The sequence below is a fragment of the Astyanax mexicanus genome, chromosome 15 (assembly GCF_023375975.1).
Source record: "Astyanax mexicanus isolate ESR-SI-001 chromosome 15, AstMex3_surface, whole genome shotgun sequence".
Classification (NCBI taxonomy): Eukaryota; Metazoa; Chordata; class Actinopteri; order Characiformes; family Acestrorhamphidae; genus Astyanax; species Astyanax mexicanus.
This window is the reverse complement of record NC_064422.1, coordinates 18,776,332-18,794,840: the sequence shown is the minus strand read 5'-3', so window position 1 is coordinate 18,794,840 and position 18,509 is coordinate 18,776,332. Positions and strand designations below refer to the sequence as shown.

Genomic DNA, 18,509 nt, shown 5'->3' with positions numbered 1-18,509 from the left:
CCAGGCAGCCTGGCATTTATAGACAATTCCAACACTCCAACCATGCTGCTCTCGCTCTTTTACACTCCCTCTCTCTCTCTCACACACACACACAAAGACACACACACATACAGACACGCACGCAGACACGCACCTTGTTAGGCTGGATATTAAAAAAATCCATAATTAAATAAATTAAAATAATTATTCGTGGCGCCGAATGGTCCAGTGGTCTAAAGCGCTGCCTATGAGCAGAAGTCGCAGGTTCGAACCCCCGCTCATGCAGCTTTGCCATCAAGTTGGAGCAAAATTGGCCCTGCTCCCTCCGGGTGGGTAGATGGCGCTCTCTCCACACATCACTCCTAGGGTGATGTCCACAGCACAGAGCATCTGTGAGCTGACGTATCGGAACCGAGCCGCTGCGCTTTCCTCCAAGCGAGCTGTGATGCTGCTCAGCAATGCTGCATCAGCAGAAGCTCGAAAAGAAGCGGTGGCTGACTTCACATGTATCGGAGGAAGCATGTGCTAGTCTTCACCCTCCTGGTGTGTTGGGGTATCACTAGTGATAGCCACACAACCTATACTAGTTCTGATATATCTGCAGTTGCAAATATAGTGAGAAGATTCTGTGTTCCAGCGAGTATATCTGTACAGTGTGAAGCTGCTTTAACACAGAACTCTGCTCCTTAAAACACAGTATTTTCAATAGGACGTGCAGCACAAATGTACACATAGTAAACAAAGTGCCTCAGCTGCGAGCAGTGAATGCAGCACAGACCGAGCGTGTAAACAGAGACAGCGTTTTTTTAATAGCTGTGGTAACCAAAGCGTTATCTGGCTAATATATCAGATTAAACGTCTCAAATAAAAGGAGTATATATTTGATAGCTGGGTCGAATCAAGACCGGATCACATTCTCACCACAAGCGAACCTCTCTAGAGTTCATTTGGGACCAGACCGAGATCACCTCCACTAGCTGGTCTCGGTCCGGATGTGATTACTGTTTTCACACCTGCTTAATCGAACCGCACTAAGTACAATCTAAACGAACCAGAGTCTGTTTTAACCAGACCAAATAGTGCTGGTGTGAAAACAAAACAAAAAAAAAATCTATTTTCCCCAAGTTCATTCAGAGAATTCAACAGATGCCCATAGGCTTCAATTAAAATGAGTTCTGGGCAGGTTTCTTTTCATACACAGTGAAATATGGTAATTACTGTCTGTTGTAATCAACCTGGTATACCCAGATGTGTTTGGTACATCACAGATGCAGCACACAGAGAGGAAGCTGAAAAACACTAGAAAATTCTTTGAAATCTTTTCGTGTCCAACTTCTACAGATCTACTTTGACTTTATCAACTAACAGCACCTGTTTTCAAAACTCATTTCTAGTTCTGTGGTATGATAAATCTAAGCTGATAAATCTATAAGTTTGGGCAAGCTATGCTGCACAGTGGAACAGTGCACCAGCCAGTTAAACTTTCATACAAATTCATGGCAGTTGTATGTTGTATGCAAAGGGCGGAGAAGTCTGATTTACCTGTCTTACTAGCATATGAACAGCTATAGCAGATCTGAAAAGTTTTCCAGATCTCAAATATAACTCCAACAATTGTGGTGGTGGTGGTGGCGGTTGGTGGTTGCAGTGAGTGCTTCTCCTATTTTTTCTTACACCTATTATTTAATAATGTGTAAGAACAGCTAAACACAGCGCTGCAAGTCAAACGCGGACAAATGGTGAAGCTCGCGTGTGCGTGAGCCCAGAGCTGCGTGATAACATTCTAACTGGTGAATTTCTTTAAACAGTTTGATTTGTTGCTTAAGGTTATAATAGTTCTGAATGTTTCATTATAGTTTTGTTTTATTTTGTTTTCACTTTTTCTCCTCCAATTCAGTTAGTTTTAATTGTTTTTGTATAGTGAGTTTGCTAGTTTTTACACATAAGATCAGAAAGACCAATCTGAGAAACACAAACACTAAAGCACTTACAGTGTGAGGTGGTTGAAGCCGACGGTGCGGAGCGTGAAGGCTCGGGCCAGCAGCCGGACGTGTGTAAATAGCACGCCGATGGCCTCCTCGAAGTCTGTTAGTTTCTGCAGTACGGGGGAAGTCTCTATCAGCTGTCTGTCTGTCAGCGGCTCCTGAACCTAAAACACACAGACACACATCAGCACTTCAGTACAGAGTAGATACACAGCACACGGCACTCTGATTTTACTGCCACTAAAATCCCCTTTTTCTTGTTCTTTGTGAAATACTATAGGTCCCTCTGATTTATATATGGATGCTGCATATGAAACTCTACCTCAGCCTCCATTGTTTGCAGTAGCTAGTAGTAAAAGAAAAAACATATATATAAAAAAAAAAAAAAAAGCAAAAGCATTGTGTCTACGTCAACCCATGAATTGGTATTCCTGGCATTGTCCACCTTGGTTTGAGACCGCCTACAGGCGAAGCTGAAGCCGGCACGTCTCTTTAGATAGCAGCTAACAGCACTAGGAACAACATGGCAGTTTGTTCCTGTGTTATTTGTGCAAATAACACATCAGTGTTCTATGCTTTGCCCAGTAATTCAGAGCTTTGGAACAAATGGTTAAAATTTGTCTATGGAACACCACCAGCAAAGTACGATTGTGATGGGTAGTTTTTTTTATTTTTAGAACAGTTCTCTACACTAGTTAAAAGTGCGGCTCAACCAACAAAACCCTGTGGTGGATTTTTACTTTCTGGAGCTGGACCACACACCTCTGTGTGTAAGTGACTATAGGTTTACATAGGATCTCCAGGGGATTTTGCGCTTCACAGACACTCTAAGACTGGGTCAGCGGCTGAACTGCACTTAGCAGGGCATCATTATACATGTTGTAAAGTAACATATAACATTGTAAAGACTGTTATTAGTGTAAAAATGTATTTATTTTAAAACGTTTTTAACTGTTGTCCGTCTCGCTGCCTCCTGGCTTCGCAGAGCTGTTAGCCACTCAGAGCCAATATATTTGAACACGTATGAATATTCATGAGCAAGAGCCGAAATCCTATCGTTTCTCAGACCCCACCCCACTCCTCCACTGGACTAAAGCAGCGTTATATATGATCACCTGAGCTCCTTTTTTTTCTTACAAAGACAGCTTAGATGGCATTCATTCACACTAGAGACCACAACTAAATATTTTAAAATAAAAGAAAAAAATATGGAATTATGGAATGAGCATCAGCACAATGTTCTGCAGACTTAAGGAGCTACAGTACTTATATGTAAGACAACAGTCATCTTGAGGGACAGTGTATATGCTTACAACAGAGGTATATTTCAAAACAAAACTAGGTGAGTGTGTGTCTACAAGGATATATAATATACAGTAAAAATAAATTAACCCCCTAAAGATTTATTTAGTTTTTTCTTATTTTTCTGATTATTAAACAAACTTTTATATCAGAGAAAGAAAACCGGAGAAAACATAAAAAAGCACCTTTTTAAAAGTATTTTATTTATTAAAGCAAAAGAAAAATACAATCTATCCAAACCAATCTAGCCCTGTGAAAGTGTTTGCCAACTAGACTTAATAACTTGGATGTGCCACCATTAGCAGCAACAACTGCAACTAAGCTTTACCGCTAACAGGCAAAAAGTTTTCCACATCTCTGTGAAGGAATTTTTGACCCCACCTCTAAACCCATACATCACCCAGAGCCCCTCCAAAACTACCCCTCCCATTTTTTTCTTAGCCTTGTTTAAATTTGAGCTGAGGATGAATCAGCCAAAATCATGGAGTTGAGTGGCCCTTTGAGGACCAATTTAAGAACTGACATTAAGGCATCCACAGTGTTTAAGTATAACTGTTTAAGGCTGTGATAAAGGCTTTTCTAGTGAATTTGAACAGAAATCCCCCCAAAACATCATCAGGGTTAGTTCATTAATTGCTAAAACGAGCATTAACCACACTTTTAGACACTTCTTCTGTGCCATTACACTTTCACAGATCTTCTCGAGTTGCACATTAAGTCTGAGAGGGTACTGCCTACCCAACTTTAGTTTCGGAGGGGCCGGCGACCCAACAGTTGGCGCGCATGCCAGCGTAATTAACTCCTCAAAAGGTTGTACTAAATTACAGTATCTTTCCTCCCTGCTGAAATGCCACCGGCTCCATCCGCATTTAGGCAAACGAGCGTCTGCGCGGCGCGAAGCCGAAACAAACTCAGAATCTGGAATCTCGAGGAGAGAGCGTAATGTCACCCAAACGACATGTGGTGCTAACGACGCTTCAAAGTCAACATTTTAATTGGATTGAGACTGCCAATGTCATGGTCTCTTTCTCCCGCTTTGCCCACAAAGGCGTTTACCGTCTGCCTCCTCGACGAGGTGCTCTTAATTAACAACGCCGCTCCAAATGCCAGCCGTCACATCGTCACGACTAACAACATTTCCCTCGTCGCTGACACGAGGCTCTCGGCTCGCTCGCACAGACGCTCCCAGTTTACCACTCCTGACAGACGCAATTATGAAGTCGGTGGTCCTTATGAGCTGTTTACCTCGGAAGCAGCCAAGTTTTACTCTGAGCAGACGAAGAAGAAAGGGCCGCCTCGCGCCTCTGGCGTCAAATTAGCATGACACTGTGGAAAATCTGGGAGTCAAAAAACATATGTAGGAGCATTTGTTCCAGCCAAAGCGAAACAGGATTTGAACTCAAGCCGGCATGCGGAAATGCAAACTTGCAAGATTACGCCTGCGAGCCGAGTGCAAAGACAGCGAGAGGAAAAATAAAACATAAGAGGAAGAAAAAAAAAAAAAACACACACACACACAGAATGAAGGTGAGCGTGTCGAGCAGCGAATGATCCTGCTGACCTAACAGAGCACAACGCTGCAGCCGCACAGCAGCTATACTTAGCCCGGGATTGGCGGCGAGCGGCGGGAGGGGAGGAGGGGGATCTTTTATTTATTTCTTCTAAAAGCACTGCACCCCTGCACACAGTGACTATGATCAGGAGATCACCGGTTCGAATCCTGTTCATGCAGCTTGCCATCGGCTACTGGAGCCCTGAGAGAGCACGATTTGCCTCGCTCTCTCTATCTGGGTGGGTAGATGGCGCTCTCTCTCTCTGGGTGGGTAGATGGCGCTCTCTCTCTCTCTTACTCCTCATCACTACAAAGGGTGATGTCGATCAGCCTGAGGCTGCGTCTGTGAGCTGATGTATCAGAACCGAGTCGCTGCGCTTTCCTCCGAGAGTGCTGTGATGCTACTCGGCAATGCTACTGCTATCACTCAGCAGAAGATCGAAAAGAAAGCGGTGGCTGATTTCACATGATTCGGAGGAGGCGTGTGCTAGTCTTCACCCTCCTGGTGTTGAGACATCACTAGTGATTGGAGGAGTCCTAATGAGTGAGTTGGGTGATCGGCCGAGTAAATTGGGGAGAAAATGGGGGGGGAAAAAATTAAGAAAAAAAATGGAATTGAATTAAACCACAGAACACAACAAGCTATTTATATCAAATAAGTTTACAATAGAAATAGTTAATAATAGTAACAGTGAATAATAACAATAGCTATTAGAATAAAATATGAAAACACAATACACATTGTTTGTTCTGCTGACAACCTTTATGGAGATGTGGATTTCATTTTCCAGCAGGACTTGGCACACTGCCCACACTGCCAAAAATATGAATTAGTCTTATATACTGATATTCTAATTTTCATAGACACTGATTTTTGGGTTTTTATTGGCTTTACACTATAATCATCAACAACAAAAGGAATAAACGCTTAAAATAGATCAATATTTTGTGTAATACGTCTATATAATATATAAGTTTCACATTTTGAACTGAAAACTGTTTTTTTCCCCCCAAAGTTAAAATATATATTTTTAAATATTATTATTATTATTATTTTTTTAAGTTTTACTCTGATTATGAATTATGTATGTATGTATTTATCATATGCAGTTAAGACAGAACATTCTGCAAGTACTGCAACTGGTTTTACCATTAAATTAGCAACATCGCTCCTGTATGATCTCACATCCATCTCTTCAGATCTTAGAGCTATTGTCAGAATCTTCACAGTGAGGAATTTGTAATCAACTTGCAATCCCCCTTGAGGGTTCTACACAGACCTGGCAACCTGACTGGGCCTCAATTCAGTGCCTTAACATGTGTCCATGATTCCATGACTGAGGGAATGTTTGAGTGGGAAGACAAGGCTTGGTGGACCACCTGACAAGAAATATTGCCCAATATTTTCCCATTTTCATCTTGAGAGATATTATGCCACACCTCTAGTCTTCATAGTCTTTTGTGTTTAATAAGTGAAATGAGGTCTTTTTTTTAAAACTGAGATTAAATGACCTCAGCTTTCACTCGTGTTAAACACAAGGTATCCCTCAAGGCTCAATCCAGGACCATTTCACATTCTGACTGCCTACTACTTTTTATTTATATAAAAACAGAATTTATAATCAATTTATTATATCTTTTCTCAGGATGCACGCTAGTGGAGGAGCACAGGGTGCAGGAAATCACTACAGTACTACAGTCCTGCACCCTGAGGCAGGATGTTTTGTTGCTAGGTTCAAGCAGAACTGCTAAGTGTGAGCTGAGTGTGCATCTCCTCTCTCTCTCAAACCCTCACACTCTCTCAGTCTCTTGCTCTCTCGCTCTTCTGCTCTCATTCTCTATCATTTTCCCTCTGGTGTGTCTCTCACTCTCTCAATCCAGTTTTCTTTTTTTTTTTCTTCTTTGATTCGTCAAGATGGAAACATACAGACCAGGGCAAAGCACTATCACACAAACTACAGCAGATATTTCACTGATTTTATCTCTGGCATTAAGTGTTACTTAGGGGGATGGTCTGGAAATGCCCACATGCCTGCATAAGTTGTGAGGTGTTATCTTGTGAGTTAGGGTTAAAAACTTGCCCACATGCTCATGGCAAGGCTATATTGTCTGACGCCAATCATTAAATGTTACCTATTCATTAATTATCAATATTGCAAGACATAATATCGCAATATTTTGATATATCGATATTTTCCTACACCCTGTTGGCAGAATGCAATACTGTACATTTCGAATTCATGTATTTATTCTACAACTTACTCACATTGTTATTTTCTCTAAACTGCCATTCATAATTATCTGTCTACATCATTTCATTTATCAATATTATTATCGAAAGAAAAAGAGAGAAAGAAAGAAAACAAAAAGAAAAACATGCAGAGTGATGACAGCTGGCTGTGATTGAGAACTTTAAGCCTCTCTGACCTTTTGGAACATCTTTCTCGACTCCAGCCATAATTAAAGCAAAGTTCACAACCAGAGAATGAACAAACACACACACACACACACACACACACACACACACACACACACACAAGTAAGTATTCCCCTGAGTGGTGAGTGTCACTCTGTAATCCTGTTACTAAATCTTTCAGCTCTGATCCCAAACCCAACTTCAGCATTCCCAAAACACTCACTCACCCCTTTCATCTCACTCTCTCTCGTTCTCTCTCACACTCTCACACACACCAAACACACACAGAAAGAAAGAAAAAAGGAGAAGGAGACAGACAGAAAGAGAGACAGACACAGAGACAGAACAAGAGTGGGCAAGAAGGGATATACAAAACAGAAAGAAAGAGACAAAAACAGAGAGAGACACAGAAAGAGAGAGAGAGAGAGATACAAACAAAAGGAGTGACAAACACAAATAGAAACAAAACAAAGAGAGACAGACAGACAGAGAGGGAGTGTGTGAGAGAGAAAGAGAGTGACAGAAACACACAGAGACAGACAGAGAAAGTGACAAACACAAGGATACATACATAGAGTAAGAGAGAGAGACAGAAAGACAGACAGAGAGGGAGTGTGTGAGAGAGAAAGAGAGTGACAGAAACACACAGAGACAAAGAAACAGACAGAGAGTAAGAGAGAGAGAAAGAGACAGACAGAAAGAGAGAGAAAGTGACAAACAGAGAGACAGACAGAGAAAGTGACAAACACAAAGATACATACAGAGAGTAAGAGAGAGAGACAGAAAGACAGACAGAGAGAGAAAGAAAGTGACAGAAACACAGAGAGACAGAGAGAGTTAGAGAGAAAGTGACAAACACAGAGAGACAGAGAGTTAGAGAGAAAGAGACAGACAGAGAGAAAGAAAGTGACAGAAACACAGAGAGAGAGGAGAGAGAGTGTGAGAAAGAGGCAGAAACAGAGAGACAAAGAGAGACAGACAAATAGACAGAGAGAGAGAGAGAGAGAGAGAGAGAGAAACAGACAAATAGAGAGAGAGACAAACAGGGGCAGAGAGAGAGAGAGACAAACAAGGGCAGAGAGAGAGATAGACTGGGGCAAAAAAGACAACAAAAAGCAAAAGACAAACTGACAGAGAGACAAAGAGAGACAGAGCAGAAGAGACATACAAGGCAGAAAGAGAGAGACAGAAACAGACACAGAGAGAGACAAAGAAAGATACAAAAAGAGACAGACAGACAGACAGACAAGCAATCAGAGAGACAAACAGAGACAGACAGACAGACGAAGACAGACAGACATACGGTAGACAGAAAAACAGAGCGAGAGAGACATACAGGACATACAGTAAGAGACAGAGAGAGAGCGACAGACAGACAAGCACTCAGACACAGAGACAGAGAAAAAGAGGAGGGGGCAGACAGAGACAGACAGATAGAGAGAGAGACAGTATAAAGACAGAAAGATAAAGAAATACAGTCAGAAAGACAGATATACACTCAGACAGACAACAGGCAGAAAGAGAGACATAAAAATACAAAAAAACTTGGTCGTGCTGGGCGATCATGGTGGCTTAACTTTTGAATAGATGTAACTAGATATCTGGTTTCCCACTACAGTCACAAGAAGTCTAAAAAATAAACTACACTAAATTACGAACCTCAGCTCCTGCTGCACTCATAACAGAAGAGAGAGAAATAAAAAGAGTGCAGATAATTCAGTCATTAAGTTCTAACAAAAGACACCTTTCAGCCCAATCTGTCAATACCAGACAGAGCCCTCAGATTGAGTGCAATCAAAACAAATGTCAGGATTTCTTCAAATAAAGGCTCTTTCAATTTTTAACAGAGCGGAAACTTCACTCAAAATTTAACACCTTTCTTGCCTTCATAAATATCCACTCTGTCCAGTCCTGCTATCTTTAATCTCCTCCTCCACAATAGTGCTCAACACTGAGGACAGATATAGTTAAGTTTTGAATACGATGTAAAACCACTTACATGTATTGACAAACTTCGAACATGATGTAAAAACTTGGACAGAATAGTTTTTAATTTGATGTAAAAAATATATATATATATATATATATATATATATATATATATATGTTCAGAACATGTAAAAATATAACTTGAATGGAAAAGTTTTTTATATGTGGAAAAATAGCTAAAATGAACAACTTTGACAGGAAAGTTTCAATAATAAATATATAATAAATATAATAATAAATGTAAAACCTGGAGCAAAACCTGGAGCAAAAACGTGTTTGACTACGATGCAAAATCACTAGTCTGTAAAGGTTTTAAACAAATTGTAAAAACACTTAATTGGCCAGAGAAAAAAAAATCTGATGTTAAAAGAAAATAAGTTATATAGAAAAAAACGTTGAATATGATACAAAAAACATCTGGTCAAAAAAAAAAAAAAAGAAAAAAAAAAAAAAAAAGAAGAAAACCAATGTATATAAAACCCCAAAACCTGGACAGAAAAGTTCTGAATATGACGTAAAACACTAAAATGGAGAAAAAAAGTTTTGAACATGACGTAAAAACTATATAGTGTAAAGCCAATAATCTTGAAAGGAAAGTTCTCAATATTATGTAGAACACTAAAATAGAGCGGACAAAAAGGAAATATATTAACTTGGATAGAATAATTCTGAATATGATGTAAAAATGCTACCTCAAAACAGAAAAGTTTTAAAAATATGATATAAAAACACTAACTTGGATAGAAAAAATTTTACGCGATGTAAAAATACTAACTTGGACAGAAAAGTTTTGAATATACTGTAAAAATACTACCTTAAAACAGAAAAGTTGAGTATAAAGTAAAAATACTACCTTAAAACAGAAACGTTTTGAGCATAATGTAAAAATACTACTTTAAAATAGAAAAGATTTAATATAATGTAAAAATACTACCTTAAAACAGAAAAGTTTTGAATATAATGTAAAAATACTACCTTAAAACAGAAAAGTTGAGTATAAAGTAAAAATACTACCTTAAAACAGAAACGTTTTGAGCATAATGTAAAAATACTACTTTAAAATAGAAAAGATTTAATATAATGTAAAAATACTACCTTAAAACAGAAAAGTTAATATACTGTAAAAATACTACCTTAAATACTACCTTAAAACAGCAAAAGTTTTGATAATAATGTAAAAATACTACCTTAAAATAGAAACGTTTTAATATAATGTAAAAATACTACCTTAAAACAGAAATGTTTTGAATATAATGTAAAAATACTACCTTAAAACAGAAAGGTTTTGAATATAATGTAAAAATACTAACTTGGACAGGAAAAATGTGAATGTGATTTAAAAAACAAGTTTGGATAGAAAAAGTTATGAACATTATGTAGGAATATAAAAATTAAAATAGTAAAGTTCTGAATATGGTCTGAGTAAAACTACCATGAACAGAAAGGTTATGATTATGATGTGTTCGGACACCCCACTGAAACAGAGCTTCACAAGCAACAGTAGAAAGCATTTCTCCAGAATAATAAGAACTCACCTGTAGTGGATGTGGAGGGTAGTTCAGCCAGACCTCCCGGAGGTCCTGAGGAGGGAAGGAAGAGGAGAGGAATAAGCTAATAATTGACGTTATGTAAGAAAGAATTAGGCTCTGGAGTAGGAGGCTGAATTAATGAGCCAGCTTCTGGGCCCAGAGGGTGCAAAGGGTTCCACAACCCCAACCTTATTAAAGCCTAAAATCTGACAAGATCATGCAGTCCTGCACCTTTAGCCTGGGGTTAAAGGTTAATCAGAATTTAAGAGAGTCCAACAGTGTTACTCTGCCCTTACTTATTCTTAAGGGAATGGAATAAAACTGAGAAAATAAATAATCTGTAAAGAAAGTGAGAGAGCTTTAACCCATTCAGCGTATCTGATCCACTTTTACAAGAAAGATGTATGTAAAACAAATAAATTAATTAATAAACTAAAAAAAATACATACATATACAACGCAACATGTTGTAGATTCATGTCTAACAGTCAACGGTCTCTCACCAAGAGGTACACTATCTAAAAAAATAACCTCTGAGCAGCTTTTTACAGAGCAGTTTTCTTGTGGCAAAACCCAGCGTCTAAATCAGATCTGTAATCATTTACACATTTGTAAATTACTGTATTTTACACACTATTAAGGCGCACTTAAAATCCTTTTATTTTAATTAATTTTTTTATATTTCATCAGTCAGGAGTTTCAGTTTAGTTCTCCAGCACCGGGGCTGGAGCAATATTAGCATTAGCCGCTAACCAATATTTTCCCATTCAGAGGTGAGTATTATCGCCCTGTAGCCTGCTGCTAACCCTGGCTAGCACTGCTGGAGCAGCATTAGCATTAGCCGCTAACATCACTAGCCCTTCGTTGTTCAGAAGGAAGTATATCGTACAGTAATCTGCTCGTTTACCGTGTTAAAACAAGCTACATGTGATGAACCGCAAGCTAATATCGCCCTGGCTTACCAGAACACTCCAAGCTCCTCAGTGAGCTCTGTCAGGCAGCATTAGCCGCTAACCGCTAGCAGTTACCCACTAATGCTAATTCTCAGGAATAGCATTCAGGAATCCAAGTTTACTGTAAATAAACAGAAGCGGTTTTCAGGAGAGAAATCTGTGTAGATTAACATCTAGAGCTCGTTTGACTTTAAAAGAAAGTCTTTTTTTTATTACAGTTTTGTTTACTTAGCTTAGCTTTACTTAAATTACTTAGCTATACCCCACCACCACCACCACCCAGTGGTGAGACCTGCTGAATTAGAAGTTCCTTATAGTGTCTCTTAAAATGCGATTTATAATCCAGTGCCCTTATGTATGAAGAAAAAAAACAAAACAGAAAATAGACATTTATTGATAGTGCGCCATATAATACAGTGCACCCTATAATGCAAAAATATGGAATGTACTCTGGGTGCATTATTTTACTGTCCATAGGTGTATATTTTTTATGCTCAAGATACTAGACATCCCTTTCTAGAGTAATTAATGTATATTTGTTTCTGTTTTGGTTTTCATTTTAAGTTTATTTTTGGATTGTCTTGAGATAAATGTCATTAGTTTGTATTGAGATTAATATCTTTGAAGCTCTGCATAAAAGCTGGTTTCTCTTCCTTCACCCACGTGGGAGAGTGTGCAGTTTCCCGAATATGGCTTTTAAAGTCTGCGACAGCCTCTAGGCACCACTATTAGTGTCAGTGTCATTACTGTTCATGAGCCACTTTACATGTAGAGTCACTAGCAGTTAACCTCACACTCTGACATTTAAAATCACACAATGCATCATTTAGTAGCGCTCTGTGATGCCAGCCTTACTGGGTGAGACCTTCCAGCTCCTGGGAATATAAAATGTACTTAATGGTTACGTAAAGAAACGTGAAGAGAGTTGGGGTTGGAAAGTTAGCAAGAACAGTATTTTTGACATACAGTACTTTAGTTTAGTTTTCTATATAAATGTGTTTATTTTTAAAGTGGCAGTCTGTTTTATTTTTTTTCTGGAGAAGGGATAAAATATTGTGTTTAATGGTACCAGTGTGCTGAAACGACCATCCCTGCTAAGCCTAATATACAGCTCTGGAAAGAATAAAGAAATCACTTCAGTTTCTGAATCAGTTACTCTGATTTTGCTTTTTATATGTTTGAGTAAAATGAACATTGTTGTTTTATTCTATAAACTACAGACAACATTTCTCCCAAATTCCAAATAAAAAATAATAGTCATTTAGAGCATTTATTTGCAGAAAATGAGAAATGGCTGAAATAACAAAAAAGATGCAGAGCTTTCAGACCTCAAATAATACAAAGAAAACAAGTTTATATTCATAAAGTTGTATAAGTTCAGAAAGCAATATTTAGTGAAAAAAAACTGTTTTTTAACCACATGGCATGTTCTCCTCCACCAGTCTTACACACTGCTTTTGGATAACTTTATGCCTTTACTCCAGTTGCAAAAATTCAAGCAGTTCAGCTTGGTTTGATGGCTTGTGATCATCCATATTTCTCTGGATTATATTCCAGCAGTTTTCAATTTGGTAAAATCAACCCCCTGAGAGGGTTTAATAGTGATGCTGAGTCTGACTGAGCGTCCTCTCTCTCTCTTTCTCTGACTGAACATAACCTGGAATCGGATTCATCCGCTCTGAAAAGAGACTGCATCCCAGTTTAAAATGATTCTTCCGCATGCTCGGTGCAATTACCCATTCTCACCAGAGAGGGCCCTAAATCCCCCAAATCCCAAAACTTACGAACATCAGCATCTTTTTGGGAAATACCAATAACCAAGCAGGGCAGTGGTGGCTCAGTGGTAGAGCACCAGTCCAATGATGAAAAGGTTGTGGGTTCAATCCCACTGTGAGCCCTTAGTCGTCACTGTTTCCCAACTTTGCAACAATTGCAGCCAAACGCACAGCTGAAATTGTGTCTATGCTTACTGTTAAGCATGGGGGTGGGGGTGTTATTTGCTTTTTCCAAGTGTGCTTCCCATGCATGTATATGTGGTTAGTATGGTACATTGGACAACACTACCTGCCAGTCAGCTCTACCACATCATATGGGAGACAATTCTTGGGTTTAATTCTTGATTTGGGTGACTATAGCGCTGCTCTACACCTGAGAGTGTAAAAAAGATGGACGCTGTGTCCCTGTTCCCATTCATTCAATAAAAATGAAGCCAAAATCTTCCGCCATGTTGGCGATCCTGTAACCTGAGTCTGTGCAGTAGAGACCAGAGGAGGGAGAAAGACTGTGGAGAGACAGCCTACTCATTAAATAACCCCGCCCCTGCTAAGGGCTGCCTCGACAGAGCTCACACAGTCTATGGTCCCACCTATACAGCGCGACAGTAGCTGAGCTCCGAGGTACAGTTAAAAAGCTCCGTGCAACAGTAGCTGAGCTCCGCAGTACAGTTAAAAAGCTCAGCGCAACAGTAGCTGAGCTCCGCGGTACAGTAGCCGAGGTACAGTTAAAAAGCTCCGTGCAACAGTAGCTGAGCTCCGTAGTACAGTTAAAAAGCTCAGCGCAACAGTAGCTGAGCTCCGCGGTACAGTAGCCGAGGTACAGTTAAAAAGCTCCGCGCAACAGTACATGAGCTCCGTGGTACAGTTAAAAAGCTCCTCGCGACAGTAGGTGAGCTCCGCGGTACAGTTAAAAAGCTCAGCGCGACAGTAGGGGAGCTCCACGGTACAGTTAAAAAGCTCTGTGTGACAGTAGGTGAGCTCCGCGGTACAGTTAAAAAGCTCTGCGCGACAGTAGGTGACCTCCGCGGTACAGTTAAAAAGCTCTGCGTGACAGTAGATGAGCTCCGCAGTACAGTTAAAAAGGTCCGCGCGACAGTAGATGAGCACCGCAGTAGTTATTAAAAAAAAAAAAAAAAAAAAAAAAAAAAAAAAAAAAAAAAAAAAAAAGCTCAGAGCGACTGTAGCTGAGCTCCGCAGTACAGTTAAAAAGCTCCAAGGGACAGTAGGTGAGCTCCGAGGTACAGTTAAAAAGCTCCGCGGGACAGTAGGTAAGTGTCGCGAGACAGCAGCAACAGGACCGGGAAAGTTTTCGCTCTTATTGCCTCTTCCTATTCGGCTACAGAGAGGCGTGTAGTGTCGTGTTACGGTGTTTGTTGTTGCGCCGCTAAAGTATGGAAATGAAGAAAAAGAAATCCAACCGATTTGAAAGAATCAGAAAAAAATCTAATCGTGACCCCAAGAATCGATTCTGAATCGAATTGTGGGATTCCCAAAGATTCACAGCCCTAATGCACGTGTTCATGGCAAGGATTGGTTAAAGGTGAAGGCCAAAGTCCATCCTTGCCCAAAAACAATGGTTTAGGGTTGCCTGTTGTTCAACACTCGGTACAGCAGCGTGAACGGCTGAACTGATGCCATCCATTGTTTTACTCTCTGATCAAGAACCACACACTATACTAATAAAGAGTTTCTGAAATGTGTAAGAAGATTAAAATGTGTAATCCGCTCGGATAAAAAGCCTTAATGCCTTAAAGTCCTGCAGAACACAGACCCACAAAATCATCCCTCCTTTAAGTTCAAGGTTTTAAAGGCAGCTACTGCCAAAATTATAATTAGATCCATATTATTTTCTGAACAGCTAAGGATTCATCTATTTACTTTTTATAAGATAACGTTATCTTGCACCCCCCCCATCCCCCCGCCCGACGGGTGCCCCGGTTTAAATTATAGCTTCCAAAGAACTGCCTCTGCCAACTATAAAAGCCATTTTCACTGGTACACACCACCATTGTTTTATGCGTGAATCATTATCTCCACTATTTTAATAATACTCTGACTGGCTAATTTAACTTTAATTTAACTTTGAGGTGAGAACAGAGCTTGCAGATATGCCTTTTTAACCTTAAAGCCAATAGATATTGGCTTATTTTAGCTCCTATTACAGTATATTATATTATCTATGTTTTATAAATGCAACACTTTTAATCGGACTGACTGCTGCTGCCTAACGTCAGAAAGAAATGTGAATAAATAAACGGCCTGAAAGTTGGAAGAGTTTTGTATTGGTAGTTTGATGGCAAAATCTGCTTTCAAATTTTCATGACTTTTTTTCCCAAAACTTTTCCAGGCCTGAAATTGCTATTTTCAAATTCCATGACTTTTCCAGGTTTTTCATGACCTTAAGAACCCTGTAGTACTGAAGCCGTGCAATTGGTCCGACGAGGTGAGAAGACGAAGCCATACGACTGAAGCAGCTCAAGTCGTCATACTGTCTTTTCTTGGCCTTGCTGCTCATCTCTGCTACACTCACTACTGAACTACCACTGGAAGAAGAAGAAGGTGTTGCGCTAATAGCAGATAGAATATACTTATTATAGTTTCGTTGAAAACAAAATGCTTATATTTCAGTATGAATGCAACATACACTGTATACAGTTACTTTTATTTTTTTCTTACTCTCTAAAATAACTTCTTATAAACTGTAACTTTGGAGAGTGCAACAGCTTGGGCAGACTGAGTCAGTGCTTAGCAATGCACCTTTTGGCACTTTTTGTTTCTCACCAGGGGTCCTTCTATTTCTGCCACAGGAGTTTACACCCACTGGTCCTTGTTGAACAGTTGTAGTCTTGCTTGGGTTGTTTTGCTGAGACCACCCACAACTTTCACTGATGTTTGAGGCAAGAGACTCCGAGGGTCCCTCTAAAAGCCTAATCAGAAGCTGATCATAAATTTATCATCCTTCTTTTTTGCAGTTTCTGGAATGAGTCTATCTAATCTAATTTTAATCCAGTACTGGGTGATATACAGGGGCTGGACAATGAAACTGAAACACCTGTCATGTTAGTGTGGTAGGTTTCATGGCTAAATTGGAGCAGCCTGGTGGCCAACCTTCATTAATTGCAAATTAAATTAGCAGGGTAAGAGCACAGTTTTGCTCAAAATATTGCAATGCACACAACATTATGGGTGACATACCAGAGTTCAAAAGAGGACAAATTGTTGGTGCACGTCTTGCTGGAGCATCTGTGACCAAGACAGCAAGTCTTTGTGATGTATCAAGAGCCACGGTATCCAGGGTAATGTCAGCATCCCACCAAGAAGGACAAACCACATCCAACAGGATTAACTGTGGACGCAAGAGGAAGCTGTCTGAAAGGTATGTTCAGGTGCTAACCCGGATTGTATCCAAAAAACATAAAACCAAGGCTGCTCAAATCACGACAGAATTCAATGTGCACCTCAACTCTCCTGTTTCTTCCAGAACTGTGCGTCGAGACAATAAATTACTGTGGTCTAAAACCAGGAGTTTCAGTTTCACTGTCCAACCCCTGTATGTGTATATATATACACGTATATATACACACACACAGTATGTTCTGACAGTCCAAAAAATCATACATCCACCCCCATGCTTAACAGTTGGTAAGAGCTTATTTGCCTCAAAAGTTCAAAAATTGTTTCTCAATTACCTCCAACCCTTTCTCAAAACTTTTGGTGATTGCGGTCCAAGAGTCCAACTGCGTGTCATTTTACAGACTACAGAAGATACAGACTTAGTCATAGCCAAAAGTGTTTAAAATTAAGTATTTCTCCCAGGAATTATCGCAATTGCATCGCAAAACTGCAAACATACCCAGACAAAAAGTTTGGTACCTTCAAAAAATTAGCTAAACAACAATATATATATATATATATATATATATATATATATATATATATATATATATATATATATATATATATATATATATATATATATAAACACCTAAAACCAGATTAAAAAGTAGAGAACTTCACTAAGAATTTTGCATTGTGATTAAATGTTGCAACACAAGACAGACCAGATAGTGGATAAGCAAACCCAATCAAGTTCTAATAAAAAATCTGTCCTGCGGGCTCAGGGTGCATCAATGTCCGCACAAGATATTAGTCAACATTTAAACAAAATGAAACACAGCTACGTTGTTAAGGGTGCTAATAACTTTGTCCATCCCATTTTTAAAGTTTTGCATGAATTTTTGGCTTTTTTTTCTCTGTTTTTATGTGTTGTTCCAATACACACAAAGAAAAATAAACATGTGCATACCAAAACATCTAATTGCAAAAATGTTCTGGAGGAAATAGTTCAGAATTTTGGCACTTGACTTTTGGCCATGACTGTATGCGTAGGTATCAGGTAAGATTAAATTCTAATGGTTCTTCTGTGCCATCCTCTGCTGTCGTGTTGGGTTCATTAAATGTATTAAGCTTATTAACTACTTTTTATTAATTCATCTAAATCCTATTCTTTTGATTTTACCTTTTTCTTAGTTGTGTTTATTATTCTATAAGTTATTCATTTTTGTTTTTTTTGTCATCAGCTTTATTTACACACATTTAGACCCAATGAATAATACATTCACCCCCATGTTTAACAGTAGGTAAGAACTTCTGTGCCTCAAAATCTCAAAAGCTGTTCCTCAATTATCTCCAACACTCTCTATATATAGTTTTAGAGACTGTGGATAAAGAGTTGATAAACTTTCATCAATTTCCAAAGAATTTGAACCTGTCCTGCAGGCTCAGGGTGCATCAGTGTCGGCACAAACTATCGGTGAACCTTTGAATCAAATGAAACACTTTTTGTATGAGAGTAAGCCAAAAGAAAATCCTCCTGGAAAAACTTCTTGTGAACAGAATAAAATAAAAATAATAATAATTGTGTTTATTACTTTCAGTAGTACTGTTATTCCTTTTTGTTATTATTGATCAGTAGCTTTTTATTTAATATTTTTCTTCTTGCAGCAATAGTTTGCCACACAAACTACTTT

General features: G+C 39.0%; 1 protein-coding gene across 2 annotated transcripts in view; it reads right to left on the bottom strand.

The window, feature by feature from the left end:
* The window catches only part of drosha (drosha ribonuclease III), a 220,371-nt gene that overhangs the window by 84,024 nt on the left and 117,838 nt on the right, over positions 1-18,509 (bottom strand). For both annotated transcript variants that reach the window (XM_022666045.2, XM_022666046.2), the window contains exons 23-24: positions 10,759-10,803; positions 1,971-2,128 (exon numbers count right to left, since the gene is read on the bottom strand). In XM_022666045.2, coding sequence (XP_022521766.2) covers positions 1,971-2,128; positions 10,759-10,803 — 203 coding nt within the window. The remainder of the gene's footprint in view (positions 1-1,970; positions 2,129-10,758; positions 10,804-18,509) is intronic.